The sequence below is a fragment of the Scyliorhinus canicula genome, chromosome 21 (genome assembly GCF_902713615.1).
Source record: "Scyliorhinus canicula chromosome 21, sScyCan1.1, whole genome shotgun sequence".
Classification (NCBI taxonomy): domain Eukaryota; kingdom Metazoa; phylum Chordata; class Chondrichthyes; order Carcharhiniformes; family Scyliorhinidae; genus Scyliorhinus; species Scyliorhinus canicula.
Genome location: NC_052166.1, coordinates 65,008,990 through 65,031,780, shown reverse-complemented (window position 1 = coordinate 65,031,780; position 22,791 = coordinate 65,008,990). Strand labels below are relative to the sequence as shown.

The 22,791-nt window shown below is 49.4% G+C and overlaps 1 protein-coding gene across 1 annotated transcript in view; it reads right to left on the bottom strand.

Moving 5' to 3' along the window:
- The window catches only part of LOC119955529 (endophilin-B2-like), a 68,325-nt gene extending 58,375 nt beyond the window's left edge, over positions 1–9,950 (bottom strand). Inside the window, exons 1-2 of the mRNA XM_038781802.1 lie at positions 9,848–9,950; positions 9,534–9,707 (exon numbers count right to left, since the gene is read on the bottom strand). Of these exons, the coding sequence (XP_038637730.1) occupies positions 9,534–9,707; positions 9,848–9,950 (277 nt within the window). The remainder of the gene's footprint in view (positions 1–9,533; positions 9,708–9,847) is intronic.
- Positions 9,951–22,791: the final 12,841 nt, after the last annotated feature.

Below are 22,791 nucleotides of genomic sequence, written 5' to 3'. Positions count from 1 at the left end.
GGTATAGCGAGGGGTATAGCTATCAGGTATAGCGAGGGGCATAGCTATCAGGGTATAGTGAGGGGTATAGCTATCAGGGTATAGCGAGGGGTATAGCTATCAGGGTATAGCGAGGGGTATAGCTATCAGGGTATAGCGAGGGGTATAGCTATCAGGGTATAGCGAGGGGCACAGCTATCAGGGTATAGCGAGGGGTATAGCAATCAGGGTATAGCGAGGGGCACAGCTATCAGGGTATAGCGAGGGGTATAGCTATCAGGGTATAGCGAGGGGTATAGCTATCAGGGTATAGCGAGGGGTATAGCTATCAGGGTATAGCGAGGGGCGTAACTATCAGGAGGGTATAGCGAGGGGCGTAGCTATCAGGGTATAGCGAGGGGCACAGCTATCAGGGTATAGCGAGGGGCGTAACTATCAGGAGAGTATAGCGAGGAGCGTAACTACCATTGGATAGGGTGCAGCACAGGATCGTCCCGACCGCCCAGAGGCTAAAGGGTTAACTTATGAGGACTGGTTGCATTAATAGTTTGTATTCCCTTGAATTCGGAAGGTGGGTAGGGATCAATTCAAGATGATTACAGTTATAAAAGGGTTCAGGAGAGTTGATACTATTTTCTCTGGGGGGGGGGGGCCCGAATGGTAAATCTAAAGTTCACTCCTGACAAGGAGGCTGTGGATGTGGTCTCTCCGATACCCTGTACAGTTGGAGCAAACTCTCCCCGTTTGTATACATCAGCTGCCTGACAATAAAGGCTCCCACCCCATTGGCCTTCCTGCTGTTCCTGCCGCACTAACATTTTGTGATTCAGGACAGTCCGATCCCTCTGGACTGCAGAGGAAGATGGGACTCAGATAAGATCAGCCGACATCCACAAGGGCTGAGATGCTTCAGGAAGGCAGCTCACCACCACCTTCTCAAGGATAATTAGGGATGGGCAATAAATGCTGGGCATAACCTGGGTAGACAAGCTTACCTTCATAGGACGGGGCATCGAGTATAAAAGCTCAAAAAGTATGTCACAGTTATATAGAACGTTGGTTAGGCCACATTTGGAATACTGTGTCCAATTCTGGTCACCGCACGACCAGAAGGATTTTTCATAGAATTTACAGTACAGAAGGAGGCCATTCGGCCCATTGAGTCTGCACCGGCTCCTGGAAAGAGCACCCTACCCAAGGTTAACACCTCCACCCTATCCCCATAACCCAGTAACCCCACCCAACACTAAGGGCAATTTTGGACACTAAGGGCAATTTAGCATGGCCAATCCACCTAACCTGCACATCTTTGGACTGTGGGAGGAAACCGGAGCACCCGGAGGAAACCCACGCACACACACACAGGGAGGATGTGCAGACTCCACACAGACAGTGACCCAGCCGGAATCGAACCTGGGACCCTGGAGCTGTGAAGCCATTGTGCTATCCACAATGCTACCGTGCTGCTGGAGAGAGTACAGAGAAGGTTTACCAGGATGTTGCCTGGTATGGGGAGTTTTAGCTATGAGGAGAGATTGAATAAACTGGGATTGTCCCTAGAAAGACTGAGGCTGAGGGGCGACCTGATAGAAGTTTATAAAATTATGAGGTGTACAGATAGGGTGAACAGTTGGAGGCTTTTTCCCAGGGCAGAAATGACAATTACAAGGGGGCACAGGTTCAAGGTGAGGGGGAAAGGTTCAGTGGAGATGTGCGGGGGATGTTTTGTTACACTGAGGGTGGTGGTGGCCTGGAATGCACTGCCAAATGAGGTGGTTAGCGACCTTTAAGACTTATCTGGATAGGCACATGAACAGACGGGGTACAGAAGGATCCCGGCATTTGGTCTGGATAGCACACGTGATGCAGGCTTGGAGGGCCGAAAAACCTGTCCCTGTGCTGTATTGTTCTTCGTCTTGATGGGCTGAATGGCCTGCTCCTATTTCTTATATTTGTTTGGTGGGGGGTCAAATTATATTTTCAAGCGGGGAAAACAAGTTACTTCATCAAGAGTTCAGAGCTGGAATGCCCGGTCTGAAAGAATGGTGGAATCGGACAGAGTAGGAATTTTCATATTTGAAGAGAGCTGATTTTCAGGCTATGGGGAATATGGTGTGGTGCGCAAGGCAAATGGACAGTTTCTTCTAAAAGCTAGCATACGTATGATGGGCTGAATGACCTCCATCTGTGCTGTAAGATTCTATAACCTTTCACTTCCGTCCAGTAGTAGTCTTTTCCATCTTTCTTCACACCTATCTCCTGTGTTTAAGAGTTGAACTGCAACGAGCAAAACCCAGTCAATGCCGGGATTACCAGCGAACCTTCAACATCGGAAAGTATCTCAAGGACCTCCACGGGAGTGACGTTCTCAAACAGAATGACACCATTCAGACAGGTGACCAAAATCGCACTCAAAAGGGGGTGAGCTGAAGATGAGAGAGATGGAGGATTGGAGATATTCGGCGAGGGCTTAGTACCTGGGGAGGCGATGGGACGAGCACCAAGAGAGGGGTGAAGGGAATATCGATGAGAGGGGGGGGGAGGGGGGGAGAGAGAGCGAGGCCAATGAGGGAATTTGAAAGCTAAGACGAACATGTTAAATTTGTCCCGTTGGTTGGACAGGGAGCTGATCCAGGTCAGTCAGCAGAGTGAATGTTTGGGTGAACGGGATGGGGTTAAGAAAGAGGCAGCAGAGTGTTGGATGTGAAGTTGAGAGGGCAAGACGAGAGGGGATAGAAGATGCGAGGCTGCCGAACAGGGCTCCGAACGAACCCAGTCTGCAGATAACACAAGGGACACTTTGATGTCAGAAAGCCATACTGTGCATAGGTCACCCAGAGTAATCTCCAAATTTCTAACACTAAAAATTACACAGCCTTGCAACGCAGCCAGGGCGGAACGGTGGTTAGCACAGCTGCCTCACAGCACCAGGAACCCGGGTTTGATTCCGACCTTGGGTCACTGCCTGTGCGGAGTTTGCACTTTCTCCCCGCGTCTGCGTGGGTTTCCTCCGGGTGCTCCGGTTTCCTCCCACAGTCCAAAGATGGGCAGGTTAGGTGGATTGGCCGTGATAAATTGCCACTTGGTGTCCAAAAGGTTAGGTGGAATTACAATGATAAGGAGGGGGATTGGCCCTAGGTCGGGTGCTCTTTCGGAGGGTCAGTGCAGAGTCGATGGGCCGAATGGTTTCCTTCTGCACTGTAGGGATTCTATGATCTGGACGGGATTAGGTGTGCACATCAGTAATTATTTTTAAAAGTAATTTAAAAGTACTGCTTTCATTGATTTTTATGTGAAGTATTGGAATAATCTCCTTGGTCATTTAGTCCAATCCATTTTTTAATATTTTGAACAATAATTGTCTATACAGTGATAAATGAATCTTTCTGTTGGCACGGTGAGGATTCCATTGAGATAAGTCCAACATCATGCCTATCTTATCCATTTGATCCACATATTATTTCTGATCATTACTCACGCTTACTCCACAATCAGCAGGTGGTTGTCATGGTAACAAAAGCGGAGTAGTAGAACTTTCTTCCCCTGACATTGTCTTCATGAAAATATTCCTTGGGTAGTTTTATTTTTAAAGAAGCCCCTCCCCCTCCTGATTGAGAGAAGCAGCACCCCCCACCCACCCACCATGCCTACGTCAATGGACACGTCATCACTCCTCGGCCATGGCGCACACAATCCTCACCGTTCCCGCCAATCTCCTCGCCCGTTTTTTGACGAGAACCCAACATACTTTTACACCCAAACTTCTGCTCAAATTTCCTTCTCCAGTGATACAGCGGAGTTGTGATTATAGAACTTACAATGCAGAAGGAGGCCATTCGGCCCATCGAGTCTGCACCGGCTCTTGGAAAGAGCACCCTACACGTCCAGTCTATCCCCGTAACCCAGTAACCCCACCTCACCTTTTCTTTTGGACACCAAGAGCAATTTAGCGCGGCCAATCCACCTAATCTGCACATCTTTGGACTGTGGGAGGAAACCGGAGCACCCGGAGGAAGCCCCCGCAGACATGGGGAGAACATACAGACACTGACCCATGCCGGGAATCGAACCTGGGACCCTGGAGCTGTTACGCAACTGTGCTAACCACTGTGCTACAATGCTGCCCTCTTATTTTTTGGAGGTAGGAAGCTGATGGGTTTCTAGTATGCTACCATCCCACCTAATTACTTGACCTTCCCACCACCCAGCTCATCACCAGTGATTGTGTTATTAAAACCCGTAATCCAGAGGCCTGGACTAATATTCTGCAGACACCAGTTCAAATCCCACCACAGGAGTAAGGGAAGTCACACGGCACAGAAGAGGCCATTCATCATAACTGTGCTTATTGAAAGCACTATGCAGCACACCATCTCCCTCCCCACCACCCCCCTCCCCGCAATCCTGTACAACTAATTCCTTTTTGTGTCATAAGGCAAATTAAGGTGAAAGAGTAACCATGGGAACCCTACATGTTTATTTTGTTTTGCCGGGTGGGAGAATCGCGGGAGGGCCGGGCGAATCAAGACACGCCGCCCTGGCGCCCCCCCCCCCCCCGGCGATTCTCCCACCCCCCCAAAATGGCGTGTCGCGGAATCGCCCCTCGCCGTTTTATAGGGTGCGAGGAGCGGCCTCCGATGCCGTCGTGAAACTCGGCCGAGTTCACGACGGCTTTCCCGATGCCATGCGGCATCAGAGAATCGCGCCCATGATCTCTGGAATAGAAATCTTTAATTTTGCCCCCTGCCTAGGCCCAGCCCCCCACCCTATCTCTGTAACCCCATGGTATGGCAAAGCAGCACAATGGTTAGCACTGTTTCTTCACAGCGCCAGGGTCCCAGGTTCGATTCCCGGCTTGGGTAACTGTGCGGAGTCTGCACGCTCTCCCCGTGTCTGCGTGGGTTTCCTCCGGGTGCTCCGGTTTCCTCCCACAAGTCCAGAAAGACGTGCTGTTAGGTGAACTGAACATTCTGAATTCTCCCTCGGTGTACCCGAGCAGGCGCCGGAATGTGGGGACTTGGGGCTTTTCACAGTAACTTCATTGCAGTGTTAATGTAAGCCTACTTGGGACAATAAAGATTATTATTGTTATTATCAGGGGCCAATTTATCACCTAACCTACACGTCTTTCGACTGTGGGAAGAAACTGGAGTGGAGCAACCGGAGGAAACCCACGCAGACACGGGGAGAACGTGCAAACTCCACATCGACATCCGAGGTCGGAATTAAACCCGGATCCCTGCCGATGTGAGGCAGCAGTGCCAACCAGCCTCCCGTACCAGCCTCCCCGAACAGGCGCCGGAATGTGGCGACTAGGGGCTTTTCACAGTAACTGTGAACCGGTCTGGCCTACATGTGACTCCGGACCCACAGCAATGAGGTCGACTCATAAATGCCCTCTGAAATGGCCGAGCGAGACGCTCCATTTAAGGGCAATTAGGGATGGGTGGTAGTTGGATAGGTGCCCACTTGCCATGAATGAATTATTTTGGAAAATAAGGTCAGATTGCTCTCACCGGGACAGTGAGCTATTCCAAGGGGATTAATCCCTTGACGAGAATCATTTGACGCAAGTTGGCCCCTGCGTTTCCTGGTGTTACTGCAGGTGACCACACTTCAAAAGGTACTTCACTGGTTAGCAAACACTTTGAGGATGTCCCTGAAAAGGTGACTGAAATTCTTTCCGTCTGTTGGTTCAAAGGGACTCACCCACCGTGAAAAATAAAAGAAAAAGTGTTTGATAAAAAAACGTAGAAACAATTTGCAATGCCGACGGTAGGAAATAATGAGCGACGCTGAGCAGGTTCATCGCCTCGAGATGGGATTTTATTATCAACCTCAAACCATGTAAAATTCCCAATAAAGGAAATATTTGAGGGGGGGGGGGGGCAATTCAGACACAGCAGGCCAGAGATTGGGAACACGTTGGAGATGGTGGACGAGAGAGAGGCAGGAGCAGGACACATGGATAAATAGACATCTTTTGAAAACAGTACTTTGGACAAACATAGAACAAGTTGGATTTATTTTTAACATTTCCCAGTTCCTCAAGGAAATCATAGGAGTTATCAAATAAACGTGGATTATGAGCCACGTAAGGAAGCGACAGGTGATCAAAGACTTGGAGAAAGAGGGAGGCTTCAAGGAGCATCTTAAAGAAAAAGAGGGAAAGGACGAGAGCTGGAAAGATTCATCGAGGGGAATTCCAGAACTTAGGACCCCGGAAGCTGAAAGGAAAGCGGCCAATGGTGGAGACACGAAATTAGGGATGGTGGAAAATGCAGAATTATAGGAGCACAGAAATGTGGGGAGGCAGGAAGTGGGGACACACTCTGGAGTCGTAGAGACACAGTAAGCAAAACATTTTCTCACAATGAAAATGCAGGAAATTTGAAATGAAGGTTGAGGGCAGCACAGTGGGTTAGCACTGCTGCCTCACGGCGCTGAGGTCCCAGGTTTGATCCCGGCTCTGCGTCACTGTCCGTGTGGGGTTTACACATTCTCCCAGTGTTTGTGTGGGTTTCGCCCCCACAACCCCAAAGATGTGCAGGCTAGGTGGATTGGCCACTCTAAATTGCCCCTTAATTGGAAAAAATGAATTGGGTACTCTAACTTAAAAAAAATGAAAGGCAAGGCAGGAAATTTGAGCGGGGGACTGAGAAATCATTAGAGGGAGTCAAATGTCATGGGACGCGACAGACCAAAACTGCAAATAAAGTCCCAAATTCCAAATGGAAAACATCCTTTGATAATTGGCAGAACAAGACTCACCATGACGATACCAGAACTGAGAGGAAGGACCAACAGGCCGGGGTTCTTGTCTCGAGGAAAGCGAAGGTGGGCGGGGGGGCATTTGGGTATCCGGAGGCTGCGATAGGTGCTATGTAAATGCAAGCCATTCATTTTCCTTCCAAAGCCACATGAGCGATAATTAGTTTCCAACTGCTGTTAGGACTATCCGCACCTCCAGGCTGGGGACTCGCAATATTTGGGGTTGCAGTGGAGCCGGGAGTGCAGGAGACGAAAGAGGCCGATGTTCTGGCCTTTGCGTCCCTAGTAGCCCGGCGGAGGATTCTTCTTCAGTGGAAGGATGCGAGGCCCCCAAGCGTGGAGGCCTGGATCAACGATATGGGGCTGTTTTGCTCACAGGGCTAATCGCTAGCTTTGAAAGCAGACCAAGGCAATCCAGCAGCACGGTTCGATTCCTGTAACAGCCTCCCCGAACAGGCGCCGGAATGCGGCGACTAGGGGCTTTTCACAGTAACTTCATTTGAAGCCTACTCGTGACAATAAGCGATTTTCATTTCATTTCATTTTTTCATTTTCATATGGCGGGGTTTATTAAATTGGAGAGGGTGAAATTTGCCCTAAGGGGGTCAGTGCAGGGGTTTTTCAGGAGATGGCAGCCATTCCTAGATCTCCTGGCAGAATGGTAAAAACAAAAGGTCAGCAGCAGCAGCAACCCGGGGGGGGGGGTTGTCTCTTTGTTTTTGTTTTGGGTTGAATATCTGTTTTTTGCCAATGATGGGCGTTAATTTATTGTTTCTCTTTTGTATTTACGGCGGGGGGGGTGTTTCTTTGTTTTGGATTGAATTTCCGCTAACGACGGGCGTTTATTTATTGTTTCTCTTTTGTATATAATGGGGGGGGGTTTGTTCTTTCTGTTCTTTGAATTTTCTGTTACTGTTTTTTTTCTTTTTTTTTATAAATTTAGATTACCCAATTATTTTTTCTATTAAGGGGCAATTTAGCGTGGCCAATCCACCTACTCTGCACATTTTTGGGTTGTGGGGGCGAAACCCTCGCAGACACGGGGAGAATGTGCAAACTCCACACGGACAGTGACCCAGAGCCAGGATCGAACCTGGGACCTCAGCGCCGTGAGGCGGTTGTGCTAACCAATGTTACTGTTTTCTTTTTTGTGAAAATGTGAAAATTTGAATAAAATTTTTTTATTTATTTATTTTTTATTTTTAAAAGGACTACCCGCACCTCTCGGCAACAGGCAGCGAGTGAGCAGCCCAACCTGACCCCCGACCTGACCCCCATGGTTCCAACTCCCAGTACAACCCAAAAGAAACATCAGGGAACTTGTAAACTCCCTTAACGTTACTGGGAGCCTGGAACACGGGGTCACATTCTCAACCCAGGGCTGCCATTTGGGACTGAAATGGGGATAAATTTCTTCACTGGGGGAGTTGAGAGTCTTTGGAATTCTCAATCCCAGACGGCTGAGGGTGCTCATTGCTGAGTGCTAGACAGAGGTCGCGGCAGATATTTGGGAACCATTATGGGACATGGACATTGGTGCGAGAAGGTGGAGTTGAGCTCATTGAATAGCAGTGCTGGCTCGAGCAGGATAATGGCCCACAACCAGCGCCTGTTCCTTCAGCAGAGGGACAAATGCAATTTATCAGCTTCACAAGGCTGATGATCGGAGCACAGAGTTCCCCAGGGAGGGGGGCACAGGCTCCCCACTGCGTGTTGCTAACGTGCAGGCCACAATGACAGATCCAGAAAAGGTCACTTTACAATTTAATCTGGAAGGAAAATGCCTCAACTCAGTCGGAGCCCAACCAACCATGACAGTGATAATTTAATGTCAGGCCCACGCAGCATCCCAGCAGACCAGATGAAACCTGCGGAGAGGAGGATTAAAGAGGGTAACTTCAAGTGGTATCACTGAGGCAAATTGCAGGCTTGCCGCTCAGGGAAAGCCAGATAAATGCTCGGGCGAGAAAGGAATAGAAGAATATGTTAACAGGTGAGCTGGGGTAGTGCGAGAGGAGGCTGGTGTGGCGCATGTACTCCAGCAGGGACCAGTTGGGCCCAAAGGCCTTTTTCGCTGCTGTAAATTCCACATCTGGCATGGTTAGTTGTACAGATCTTTTAAAAAAAAAAAATAGATTTAGAGTACCCAATTCATTTTTTCCAATTAAGGGGCAATTCAGCGTGGCCAATCCACCTACCCTGCACATCTTTGGGTTGTGGGGGCGAAACCCGCGCAAACACGTGGTACAGATCTATTGCACCTAAATTTATGCTACACGGACAGAGGTTACAGAGACCGTGTAAAGTGATTAACAGACTATGTATTTATAAAACACCACATTTAAAAAAAATAAATTTAGAGTACCCAATTAATTTTTTTTCCAATTAAGGGCCAATTTAGCGTGTTCAATCCACCTACCCTACACATCTTTGGATTGTGGGAGTGAAACCCCAGTTTCCTGGTCAGTCATGCTGCCGAAAGCAACGGAAAACCACGGCAGTACATTGCCGCTTGTAACCATGAACCAATCCAGAAGAAGACTGTGGTTGCCAAAGCGTGGACGTGGTACTCAAAGGAGCAGGAGTTGAGCTAGCATCCACTGCTTTCAGTGGGACGGAATTCCACATTCCCACCACCCATCCCGTGAAAAGATGTTTCCCCCTTCTCTCCCAACGCAGGTCCCACCCCAGTTTCACCCTGACGGGGATTTTTAACGTGTCTGGAATCTCGCCCGAGGGTGCACGGCAAAGTAACAGATTGGAAACCCTGCCCTTGGCCTTACTTGGGTTGGGTTGCAGCAAGACTTCGGTCTGACGTAGGATCTTCTCTGTCCAGTTCTTGGTGCTGTCGGCACGGCTCAGCAGGTTCTCAAAGTGCGCGTCCAGCTCGGTTTTCTCCGACTGTCCAAGCTTCTCCCCTGTGAACTGGGAGAGAAACCGTGTGAGACAACGTGAATCTGTGCACAGGTGCTCGAACACTCAAACACCCCAAAGCCACTGGCTGGTAAACAACAGAACAAAATATTCAACGTCGTACTAGAGTATGGCTTGGAAAAAAAAAACCACATGTTGTCAAAACTTTTCATTTTGCACTCACCAGGACAATTCGTTGAACGTGAAGGGAACAACAATTTATGCTGCATGAAAAGAGATTGATGATTGGTTGACAAGTGGACTTTGATTGGTAGATGCATTACCATGGAGTATGCACCAGTCAACTGATGGCAGTCAGTAAACTGCCGAGCTTCAACCACATGCAGACAACACCAAGATGAGTAGTAAAGCAAAAAGAGCAGGGGATACTGGAAGTCTGCAGAGGGATTTGGATAGGTTAAGTGAATGGGCTATGGTCTGGCAGATGGAATACAATATTGACAAATGTGAGGTTATCCATTTTGGTAGGAATAACAGCAAGAAGGATTATTATTTAAATGATAAAATATCAAATAATGCTGCTGTGCAGAGAGACCTGGGTGTGCTAGTGTATGCTTCGCAAAAAGCTGGTTTACAGGTGCAACAGGTGATTAAGAAGGCAAATGGAATTTTGTCCTTCATTGCTAGAGGGATGGAGTTTAAGATGAGGGAGGTTATGCTGCAATTGTATAAGGTGTTAGTGAGGCCACACCTGGAGTATTGTCTTCAGTTTTGGTCTCCTTACCTGAGGAAGGACGTACTGGCGCTGGAGGGTGTGTAGAGGAGATTCACTAGGTTAATCCCAGAGTTGAAAGGGTTGGATTACAAGGAGAGGTTGAGTAGACTGGGACTGTACTCATTAGAATTTAGAAGGATGAGGGGGGATCCTATAGAAACATTTAAAATTATGAAGGGAATAGATAGGATAGATGCGGGCAGGTTGTTTCCACTGGCGGGTGAAAGCAGAATTAGGGGCATAGCCTCAAAATAAGGGGAAGTAGATTTAGGACTGAGTTTAGGAGGAACTTCTTCACCCAAAGGGTTATGAATCTATGGAATTCCTTGTCCAGTGAAGCAGTAGAGGCTCCTTCATTACATGTTTTTAAGATAAAGTTAGCTTTTTGAAGAATAAAGCTATAGGGTTTCGGGCCGGAAAGTGAGTCCACAAAAGATCAGCCATGATCTCATTGAATGGTGGAGCAGGCTCGAGGGGCCAGATAGCCTACTCCTGCTCCTAGTTCTTGTGTGTCTTTTTCAACAATACAAAAGTAATATTCTTTGACAATTGGTCAACAGATAACAAATCATTATTCATCACACATCAGGGTCAATGTAAAACTTGTATTAAACGGGTTGGTCGGAAAACGGGTTGGTCGGAACTTGAGACAATCAGATTAGTTGATGTTCGCTGTTTACTTGCACATGTGAGCGAGTGACTCTCAAAATGGGAAAACAAGAAAATACCTGGTTTCTTCTTAACGAAATAACAGTTTGTACATTAGAACAGGAAGAGGTCATTCAGCCCTCAAACCCGTCCCACTATTCAGTGATCATAGCGGATCTGGGCTCTCATTTTTAGATTAAACACTCTAGGCCGAGACTCCCCAACTAGTAGAGATGAGAGAGATTGACGGAAGGAGAGGGAGAGACGGAAAGAGAGGCAGAGAGAGACGGAGAGGATCAAGACAGAGAGGAGCGAGATGGAGAGGAGACAGAGTGTTAGAGGTAAAGAGCATGACGGGGAAGATTATTTCTTTGATGTTGAACATTTCCTACATCACATGAAGTTTTCAGTTTAAAATAAGCATTAGTTTATGGTCTTTAATGTAAACTCTGCTGAGGCATTCTGGCACCCTACAGCTCTCTGACACAAGGTATCAGCACAGAAATGAGAAGTTGTTGCAAAACACCAGCTATTCTGGCCTTGATCTTGAAACATGACCTTCTCTGCCCAGGCTGAGTGGCTGTCATCTTCATCTCAGTGTGTGTGGATTGCAGTTTGACATTACCCAGTCATGGAATATCCCGACAGTGCATTCGGCCCATTCAGTCTGCACTGACTCTCTGAAAGAGCACTCAAAGTCCACTCCCTCGCCTTATCCTCAAAAATGCGAGTTCTCAGTTGCACTCAATCACCGAGCTGCTGGACGGGAAGGTGCTCGAGGAGCCGGTATTGTCCCTCGGAGCTCAGCTCAGACAAACGCCAGACTCATGGCTTCATAAGCAATAAAAAAAAAGGGGCTTGTTCCAGGCCCACTTTCAATGACAGGTCGACCTGAACAGAATAACAAATGTTGCAGGTCAATACTTAAATTCTTCTAAATTATGGTCTCTTGGCAATGACTGGCTGGGGAGGTGGGGGGGGGGGGAGGGAGAGGTTATGGACTAGGCCGGGGGGGGGGGGGGGGGGAGGAGGAGAGGTTATGGACTAGGCCGGGGGGGGGGGGGAGGAGAGGTTATGGACTAGGCCGGGGGGAGAGGTTATGGACTAGGCCGGGGGGAGAGGTTATGGACTAGGCCCGGGGGGAGAGGTTATGGACTAGGCCCGGGGGGAGAGGTTATGGACTAGGCCGGGGGGGAGAGGTTATGGACCAGACCCTGGGAGGTGCCAACTCCGTTTGGACATATTCCTGGAGGATTCAAGATGTCTCACCTCCCATTGGCCCAGACCCCAAACCACTGCCATTGGTTGTCCCAAACATCAATCCAGGCAGTGCCCCACCCAATCAGAAAACAAACACGTCTTCCACAATTGGATGATTCCTTTTTTTAAAAAGTGTTTTTATTAAGAATTTTTCATATTGTAAAGAAGGTAAGCGTGAACAAATGTTGAAAACAAAAATATATATTCAATCGGTTGTCTTCCATTATTTACATCAGTTGTCTTTTATTATTTACAATAGTCACCGCTTCTCGTTTTATTTTCTCCACTAGGCGTTCATCTCTAACTGGGTCCCCCACCTCCCCCTTTTCATCCTGACCCCCCTCCCCTGGCTGGTCTGGTGTGCCTTCTTCCCCCCCCGGTTCTTATATCCTGTTCCCGTTTGGTAGATGTGACACCGTGTATTTTGTTATTCATTGGACGTGGTTGGGGTCCATACCTCTTTAGCCCCCCCCCCCCCCCCCCCTTCCGTTTGAGTTTGTTGGGATTCTTATTTTACCTTGCAAGAGTCAGTAGTCCAGTTGGTTGGAGGTGTCAAAAATACGACTTTATTGCTAATTACTAACTCACTTGAATAAGAACTGAATTAAAACTTAGAAACAAAATATCAAACAATACATAAAAAGTCAAGCACATGGCAAAAAGCATAAATAAATTGCACATTCTCCCCATGTTTGCGTGGGTTTCGCCCCCACAACACAAAGATGTGCAGGGTAGGTGGATTGGCCACGCTAAATTGCCCCTTAATTGGAAAAAATGAATTGGGTACTCAAAATTTATTTTTAAAAAAGCATAAAATAAATCTCTTTAACTCAAACAGATAGATGATTCAAGAATTCAGGAACAAAGGCCTTGACCACGAGGTTCTATTTTTAAGGGGATTCTTATCTCTGGTTTAACCCTCATTTACTCTCATTGGATTCTAATTCTCAGCTGAGACCTCCTGGTTTGTTCAAATGAATGTATGTTACTACTCAGAAGATGATTTGTTAATCAAACATTGGGCATTACTTAAAATTGACTGGTGCCTATCAAAACCAGCTCAGTGACCATGTGCACAGTCTTTGGAAAATTACTGGACATGTTTCCCACTCTTGCCATGTTACACAGCAGAGTGGGGGCTTTTACTGGAACTGATTAGTTGATTAGACCGAGAACAATACATTCATAGCGCTGAATACACAGGTTAATTATGTGAAACAATACATAGAGAATAAAGTTTACGGGTAACAAGGGAATAGAACAGGGGATGGGGGGGGGGGGGGGAAAGAGTAGGGGGCATTGTTCTCTAGGTTGTTGTTTTTCTTTAACTGTGTTGGCCCACGCAGTTGTTTAAGAGATGTTAATGTGTTAAACTGTCAAAATTACAAATGCTTCAATAAAATATTTTCTAAAAAAAAATTACGTCATTCCACCTCTCAGCTGCATTCATTCAACTAGCACCTTTCTAAATAAAACCATGACACTTTAGGAACTTTCAAGCGGTTACTGGATAGGCACATGGAGCACACCAGAATGACAGGGAGTGGGATAACTTGATCTTGGTTTCGGACAAGGCTCGGCACAACATCGAGGGCCGAAGGGCCTGTTCTGTGCTGTATTGAATAATGAATAAATGAATAATGAATAAATGAATCTATGAATAAATCAATACTCTATCAGCATTCGCTGTTGTACCGTGGCTTCCCTCTCCCTTCCCCTGGCTTATTGGCTGTTGGCTACAATCAGGTCTTGAAACAACCGAGTGAATGGCTCCCACGTTTTGTGGAAGTCCTCTTCCAACCCATTGATGGCGAGTTGAATTTCCTCCATCTGGAGAAATTCCAACGGATCGGACAGCCAATCTGCAGCTTTGGGTGGTGATGCCGATTGCCAGCCGAGCAGGGGTCTCCGGCAGGCGATTAGGGAGGCAAAGGCAAAGCCGTCGGCCCTCCACCCCATGAACAGATCTGGCTGGTCTGATACCCTGAAGACTGCCACTCTCAGGCATGGCTCCACCTTCATCCCCACCACCTTGGACATTGCCTCGAAAAAGGCTGTCCATAACCCGACTCATCGGGGGTATGCCCAGAGCATGTGGGCGTGGTTGGCCAGGCCTCCCTGGCACCATTCACATTTGTTCTCCACCTCCACTTCCACTTCTCCACTTTCTGGTTAAGTGGGCTCTGTGACCCACTTTCAGCTGCATTAGGCTTAGCCTTGTGCATGTGGAGGTGGAGTTGACCCTGTTCAGTGCTTCGCTCCAGAGTCCCCCACCCTATTTCAAACCATAGCTCTTTCTCCACTTTTCTCTTGTCTCATCCAGTGGAGAGAGTATCTTTCCCAGTAATCACCCATAATGTCCCCACAGTTACCCCCTCAAAGATGTCCGTGTCCAGCAAGTCCATTAACAGTGATTGTTACAGTGGCCGTCGGTATGTTTTTGTTTTCCTATGCAAGATGTTTTGACTGACATGTATCTTAGCTCATCCTCCCCCCCCCCCCCCCCCATCAGCTGCAACGTCTCGGTCAGTTCCTGGTGTGTTGTCAGTCTGTTGTTAGTATAGAAGTCCCAAACTGTCAGCGTCCTCCGTCCTGTCTCCACCATTTGAAGGTGGGGTCCATTGGCGCTGATGTGAGCCTGCGGTTATTGCAGATTGGGGGCCTTAACGGACATTTTAGTTAATCCAAAGTGCTGTCGCCGTTGGTTCCACGACTGAAGTGTTGCTCTCACCACTGGGTTCATCGTGTGTTTGTTTGATGGGGATGGAAGCACAGTCTTGGCCAGGGCCCAGAGGGAGGTGCGCGTCCAGGAGCCATCCTCCATTCACACCTACTCAGCCGCTGGCTCCTTTATCCACCCCTCTGCCCTCTCCGCTTTGCCGCCCAGTGGGTAATGTTCATGGTTTGGGAGGGCGAGGGCCACACGCCCTCTCTCTTCTCCCCCCCCCCCCCCCCCCCCCCCCCCCCCCCCCCCGGTTCCCATTCTCTGCAGTACCTTTCTGGGGATCCTTGGGTCTTCCTCCCCCGCCACCACACAGACAAACGCCATGATCAGTTTTTCTAACGAGTTGAAAGCCTTGGGGATGAAGATCGGAATGGATCTGAACAGGAAGAGGAACCTGGGCAGCAGATCCATCTGGATCGTCTGCACAGATTCCTGACCACAGGTCAAAATAATTCATCCCCCAAATCCAAGATCTTTAAGATTAAACAAAACTCCTCCAAAGAAAATGACAAGGAAAACACTTTTTTTTTTAAGAAAGCCACAATTATTTTTTTTGTGTCGTGGAGATTAATCTTCAATTCCGGGAGGGTTGGCAGCACTTAATTAAATGTTAAGGTGACATTCTACAACAAACACATCAAGGTGTAACTCACTGGGAATGCACCACATGATTGTTGCCACAAATAAACAAGGCGCTGGTCCAATCAGTGGCGGATTACTCAAAGAGATTTTAAACATAGATCAGCTGAGATGGGATGTTACAGGAATGTGCCGACACATCCCACTTTGCCTCACTCAGCAAGTGTGTGAGAGTGAGAGAGAGTGAGAGAGTGAGAGAGTGAGAGAGTGAGAGAGTGAGAGAGTGAGAGAGTGAGAGAGTGTGAGAGTGTGAGAGTGTGAGAGAGTGAGAGAGTGAGAGAGTGAGAGAGTGAGAGAGTGTGAGAGTGTGAGAGTGTGAGAGTGTGAGAGTGTGAGAGTGTGAGAGAGTGAGTGAGTGAGTGAGTGAGTGAGTGAGTGAGTGAGTGAGTGAGTGTGAGTGAGTGAGTGAGTGAGTGAGAGTGAGAGTGAGTGTGAGTGTGAGTGAGTGAGAGTGTGAGAGTGAGTGAGAGTGAGAGAGAGTGAGAGAGCGAGAGAGCGAGCGAGCGAAAGTGAGAGCAAGTGAGAGCGAGAGTGCGAGAGAGAGAGAGAGAGAGAGAGAGAGAGAGAGCGCGGCGTTCTGTGTGTGTGGGTCCACACGTGTGTCTGTCAGTATGTGGGTTTGTGCGTATGCATCAGTCAGTGTGTGGGTACGTCTCGGCGTGTGGGTACGTCTCGGCGTGTGGGTACGTCTCGGCGTGTGGGTACGTCTCGGCGTGTGGGTACGTCTCGGCGTGTGGGTACGTCTCGGCGTGTGGGTACGTCTCGGCGTGTGGGTACGTCTCGGCGTGTGGGTACGTCTCGGCGTGTGGGTACGTCTCGGCGTGTGGGTACGTCTCGGCGTGTGGGTACGTCTCGGCGTGTGGGTACGTCTCGGCGTGTGGGTACGTCTCGGCGTGTGGGTACGTCTCGGCGTGTGGGTACGTCTCGGCGTGTGGGTACGTCTCGGCGTGTGGGTACGTCTCGGCGTGTGGGTACGTCTCGGCGTGTGGGTACGTCTCGGCGTGTGGGTACGTCTCGGCGTGTGGGTACGTCTCGGCGTGTGGGTACGTCTCGGCGTGTGGGTACGTCGCGGCGTGTGGGTACGTCTCGGCGTGTGGGTACGTCTCGGCGTGTGGGTACGTCTCGGCGTGTGGGTACGTCTCGGCGTGTGGGTACGTCTCGGCGTGTGGGTACGTCCCGGCGTGTGGGTACGTCCCGGCGTGTGGGTACGTCCCGGCGTGTGGGTACGTCCCGGCGTGTGGGTACGTCCCGGCGTGTGGGTACGTCCCGGCGTGTGGGTACGTCTCGGCGTGTGGGTACGTCTCGGCGTGTGGGTACGTCTCGGCGTGTGGGTACGTCTCGGCGTGTGGGTACGTCTCGGCGTGTGGGTACGTCTCGGCGTGTGGGTACGTCTCGGCGTGTGGGCATATCTACAGCAGTCAGTATGCATATAGAATTTACAGTGCAGAAAGAGGCCATTCGGCCCATCGAGTCTGCACCGGCTCTCGGAAAGAGCACCCCATTGAAGCCCACGCCTCCACCCTATCCCCACCTCAGGGGTTGGCTTAGCACAGGGCTAAAGAGCTGGCTTTTAAAGCAGACCAAGGCAGGCCAGCAGCGCAGGTTCAATTCCCGTACCAGCCTCCCTGAACAGGCGCCGAATGTGGCGACTAGGGGCTTTTCATAGTAACTTCATTCGAAGCCTACTTGTGACAATAAGCGATTTTCATTTCATTTAATTTCACACTAAGGGCAATTTATCATGGCCAATCCTAACCTGCACAACTGTGGGAGGAAACCGGAGTACCCGGAGGAAACCCGCGCAGATACGGGGAGACCGTGCAGACTCCGCACAGACAGTGACCCTGCGGGAATTCGAACGGAGACCCTGGAGCTGTGAAGCAACTGTGCTAACCACTGAGCTACCGTGCTGCCCCTGTGTCAGTCTGAGTGTGTACTTTAAAAATGTATTTTTACCTTTACTAAACATAGACTGATACCATTCCAAAGGCTGTCTTGTGGATATTTAAATTAAGCTGTGACTTGAACAGGAGAACTGGCAGTCAAACAAACTAACCCATCGAGACAGAAGGCGATACTCCAGACGGAACACGCAAAATAACAATTTACTTTTTAAAAATATTTCAACATGAAGATAAACTGATAGCTGTTCAGGATGGTGAGTGCGTGTGTTATGTGCATGTGTCAGTAGGTATGTGCCTCATTCTGTGCATGTGTCAGTATGTTGAGTTTGTGTGTTAGTAGGTGTGTCACATGCGAGCATCGGTATGTTACGTGTGCCGGTTTGTGTATGTGAAAGGCGGCTCGGCTATCTCACAGCACCAGGGACCTGGGTTTGATTCCGGCCATGGGTGACTGTGTGGAGTCTGCATGTTCTCCCCGGGTCTGCATGAGGGTGTCCCTCCGAAAGCTCCAGTTTCCTCCCACAGTCCAAATATATGCATAGGGGAATAGGGGGGAGGAGAGTGCCGAGGTAGGGTGCTCTTTCGGATAATCAGTGCAGACTCGATGGGCCGAACGGCCTCCTTCTGCACTATGAGAATATGTGTGTGTGTCTCAGTGTCTCGGAGTGTGTACATGTGCATCTGTGTGCGTTAATCTGTGTGCAAATCAGTCAGTGTGTGCATCAGGCAGTGCACGAGTGTGTGTGTCTGTCAGTCAGGGGGCGCCACGATGGCACAGTGGTTAGCACTGCTGCCTCACAATGCCAGGGACCAGGGTTCAATTCTGGCCTCAGGTGACGGTGTGGAATTTGCCCTTTCTATCCGTGTCTGCGTGGGTTTCCTCCGGGTGCTCCGGTTCCCTCCCATAGTCCAAAGATGTGGGGCGTGTTTCTCCGCCCCCCCACGCCGGGTGGGAGAATAGCGGGAGGGCCTCCTGACTTTTTTCACGCCCTCCCGCTATTCACCCTCCCCCCCCCACGCCCGACCCACGCCACGAATCGCCGCTCCTTACGCCGAGCGGCGATTCTCCGAGGCCGATGGGCCGAGCGGGCCGGGCCTTCACGCCCGTTTCACCACGGCAGCAAACACACCTGCTCGCTGCCATCGTGAAACGGACGTCAGATGCCCGTTTGGGGCATCTAGAGGCCCGATTGGCACGGGAGCACCACGACTGTGCTCGGGAGGGGACAGGCCCGCGATCGCTGCCCACCGATCGTCGGGCCAGCGTCCAAAACAGACGCACTCTTTCCCCTCTGCCGCCCGGCAAGATCAAGCCGCCACGTCTTGCCGGGCGGCTGACAAGAAAGACGGCAACTGCGCATGCGCGGGTTGGTGTTGTCCAACCCGCGCATGCGCGGCTGATGTCATCGGCCACGTCAGCCGCCGTGACGCTTGACGTGCAGCCTTGATGACCGTTGTCAAGGCCGCGCTGCCGTGACGCACGGGGCCGCGCCCCTAGCCCCGCCCGGGGGGGGGGGGGGAGAATCGGCCCGGAAGTGGGCGTGAAGGCTGCCGTGGGTCATGGCCTGTCCCATGGCAGCCTTTACGATTCTCCGCATTTGCGGAGAATCTCGCCCGTGGAGTTTAGGTGGATTGGCCGCGCTAAATTGCCCTTTAGTGTCCAAAGGTTAGGGGGTTGCAGGAATAGGGCAGAGGGGTGGGCCTGGGTTGGGCGCTCGTTCAGAGGGCCTGTGCAGATTCGATGGGCTGAATGGCCTCCTTCCGCACTGTAGGGATTCTATGCGTGGGTAAATCAGTATGAGGGGGTGGGGGTCAGTCAGTATGAGGGGGTGTGGGTCAGTCAGTATGAGGGGGTGTGGGTCAGTATGAGAGTGTGTGGGTCAGTCAGTATGAGGAGGTGGGGGTCAGTCAGTATGAGGGGGTGTGGGTCAGTCAGTATGAGGGGGTGGGGGTCAGTCAGTATGAGGGGGTGTGGGTCAGTCAGTATGAGGGGGTGTGGGTCAGTCAGTATGAGGGGGTGTGGGTCAGTCAGTATGAGGGGGTGTGGGTCAGTCAGTATGAGGGGGTGTGGGTCAGTCAGTATGAGGGGGTGTGGGTCAGTCAGTATGAGGGGGTGTGGGTCAGTGTGATCGAAAGGCTACTGTGTACCTTTTTAAATGGAATATTTTCAAATATATTCAAACAGCATTTTTTCCTTTAATAATTATGGACTGACCCTGTTCCAAAGTCAGTAATTTGAGCCGTTACTTGAACACAAGAACTGGCAGTCAAACAAACTGTAACCGAGCAGAACAGAAGGCGAGACCTCAGAAAGAACGCGCAAAATAACAATTTAATGGGATTTTAAAAAATATTTTAACATTAGGATAACCTGTTCGGGGGGGAAGAGTGCGTCTTGGTACAATCCCTGTATCTGTGTTCCAGTCCCTCCTCAGGCCAAAGAATAATGTGGCCCAACAATTTAAGAATCAATCGTTAATAAAATCAATATTTGCAAGGTGCGATTTTCAATGTTTCTGATCAAAGACGTGATCTTTTGTTACATGTGAAAGGTGAGGTGGCGGAGGCAAACGGTACGGACTTGGGGAAGCTGGGAATGGAGGGCGTGGAGACGGGAATGCAGGGATATCCTGACAGGGCGAGCTGAAGAGGGAGAACCTTCACATGGGAGGATAAACACCAGCATGGAGCAGTTGGGCCGAATGGCCTGTTTCTGTGGCACAAGTTTGATGTGAAAAGTTACAATGTGCAATTTTCATTAAAAAAATTAAAAAATGAATTTCCTCCCCGTCAGTTTGGTTCTTGCTCTCCGCAGGTCCCCGTGGGTCACCTTTCAGTCAATTAAGCAATGTTTTCACTGTCAGAAACGAGATTGATAAACACATCTGTGCCAGATCTAAACACACGCATGGTACCCAAGAGAATTAACCATCAAAAATTACAACAACAAACCCGAAACAGGCTCAACAACAATTTGCATTTATATAACAGCAATGGATGAAAATGCCCCAAGGAGCTTTGGCGTAGAGGGTAATGCAATAGGAACAGAGTAACAAGATAGGAATAACTGATAGGAATGGGAGTAAAAGGGATAGGAATAAAGGTAATCTTGTTTTTAAATTGTTCATGGGATGTGGGCATTGCCGGCTGTGCCAGCATCTATTGCCCTCGAGGGGGAAGTTAAGAGTCAACCACATCGCTGTGGGTCTGGAGTCACGTGTAGGCCAGACCGGGTAAGGACGGCAGATTTCCTTCCCTAAAGGGAATCAGTGAACCAAATGGGTTTTTACGTCCATCGACAATGGTTTCATGGTCATCATTAGACTTTTAATTCCTGATTTACTGAATTCAAATTTCACCATCTGCAGTGGTGGGATTTGAACCTGGGTCCCCGGAGCATTACTCTGGGTCTCTGGTTTACTAGTCCAGTGACAGTACCACGACACCACCGCCTCTCGTTGTTACACGATAGAAATAATAGCAACGTGCGCCCGGGCGGAGATCAGCGCTCCCGGGGCGACGGTTGAACAGAACTTGGTGTGAGTCGGGATATAGGCAACAGAGTTTTGGATTGATTGCAATTGAAAATTACAGATTGCCAACATTTCCACCCCCCCCCCCCCCCAACCGCCGCGCGCTTCTTTTTCAACGCATTATTTAAACATTTCGTCAATCAGATCCCGTGGATCGTGGGAGCAGAATTTAAGTTCAAACGGATAATCCCCCCTGGATGGAGGAGAGAAATCACAGTCAGCCATCCTGTCTCGGAATCCCACCAGATTATCTCGGATTGAACACCAGCAGCAAATCCAAGCCGTTTAAAATGTCCGATAAATGCCCCTCGAGTACTCGCTATTAACAGGTCACTGTTTATGTTCAGCCCCAACAACTCTGGGCCAAGAATGAAGGTCAATCCTTCACGCAGCCAGTCAGTGAGGGGCTGGTTTAGCACACTGGGCTAAATCACTGGCTTTTAAAGCAGACCGAGGGAGGCCAGCAGCACGGGTTCGATTCCCGTACCGGCCTCCCCGAACAGGCGCCGGAATGTGGCGACTAGGGACTTTTTACAGTAACTTAATTGAAGCCTACTTGTGACAATAAGCGATTTACATTTTCATTTCAGTGAAAGAAGGTAGCCAAGTTTTTTTAAAAAGGGGAGAATGCAAGATTTGAAGGAAAAAATAAATTTAGAGTACCCAATTCATTTTTTTCAGTTAGGGGGCAATATAGCATGGCCTGGGCACCACGGTGGCGTAGTGGTTAGCACAGCTGCCTCACGGCGCTGAGGTCCCAGGTTCAATCCCGGCTCTGGGTCACTGTCCGTGTGGAGTTTGCACATTCTCCCCGTGTCTGCGTGGGTTTCGCCCCCACAACCCAAAAATGTGCAGGCGAGGTGGATTGGCCACGCTAAATTGCCCCTTAATTGAAAAAAATAATTGGGTAATCTAAATTTTAAAAAATATTAGCATGGCCAATCCACCTACCCTGCACATTTTTGGGTTGTGAGGGCGAAACCCACACAAACATGGGGAGAATGTGTAAACTCCACATGGACATTGACCAGGGCCGGGATTCGAACCGGGGACCTCGGTGCCGTGAGGCAGCAGTGCTAAGGTTCAATATCATTTAACCAGCAGAAGTTCATGCCAAGACGTTTGATGGTTGTTTGCCAGGATTCTGCACAAAAAACATAAACAACAGATTCCAGATCAAAAGCCGCAACGTGTAGAAATTAACTCTGGCGAACTGCATCCTAACTGTGTCTCATAAAAGCTGTTGTATTTTTTGTCACATTCTGTCTGTTATCGACTTAATTGGCAAGTCATGTTGCAGCTGTATAGAACTTTAGTTAGGCCACACTTGGGAGTATAGTGCTCAATTCTGGTTGCCACACTACCAGAAGGATGTGGAGGCTTTAGAGAGAGTGCAGAAGAGGTTTACCAGGATGTTGCCCAGTATGGAGGGCATTAACTATGAGGAGAGGTTGGATAAACTCGGTTTGTTCTCACTGGAACGACGGAGGTTGAGGGGCGACCTGATAGAGGTCTACAAAATTATGAGGGCCATAGACAGAGTGGGAAGTCAGAGGCTTTCCCCAGGGTAGAGGGGTCAATTACTGGGGGCCTAGGTTTAAGGTGCGAGGGGCAAGGTTTAGAGGAGATGTACGAGGCAAGTTTTTTTTTTAAACACAGAGGGTAGTGGGTGCCTGGAACTCG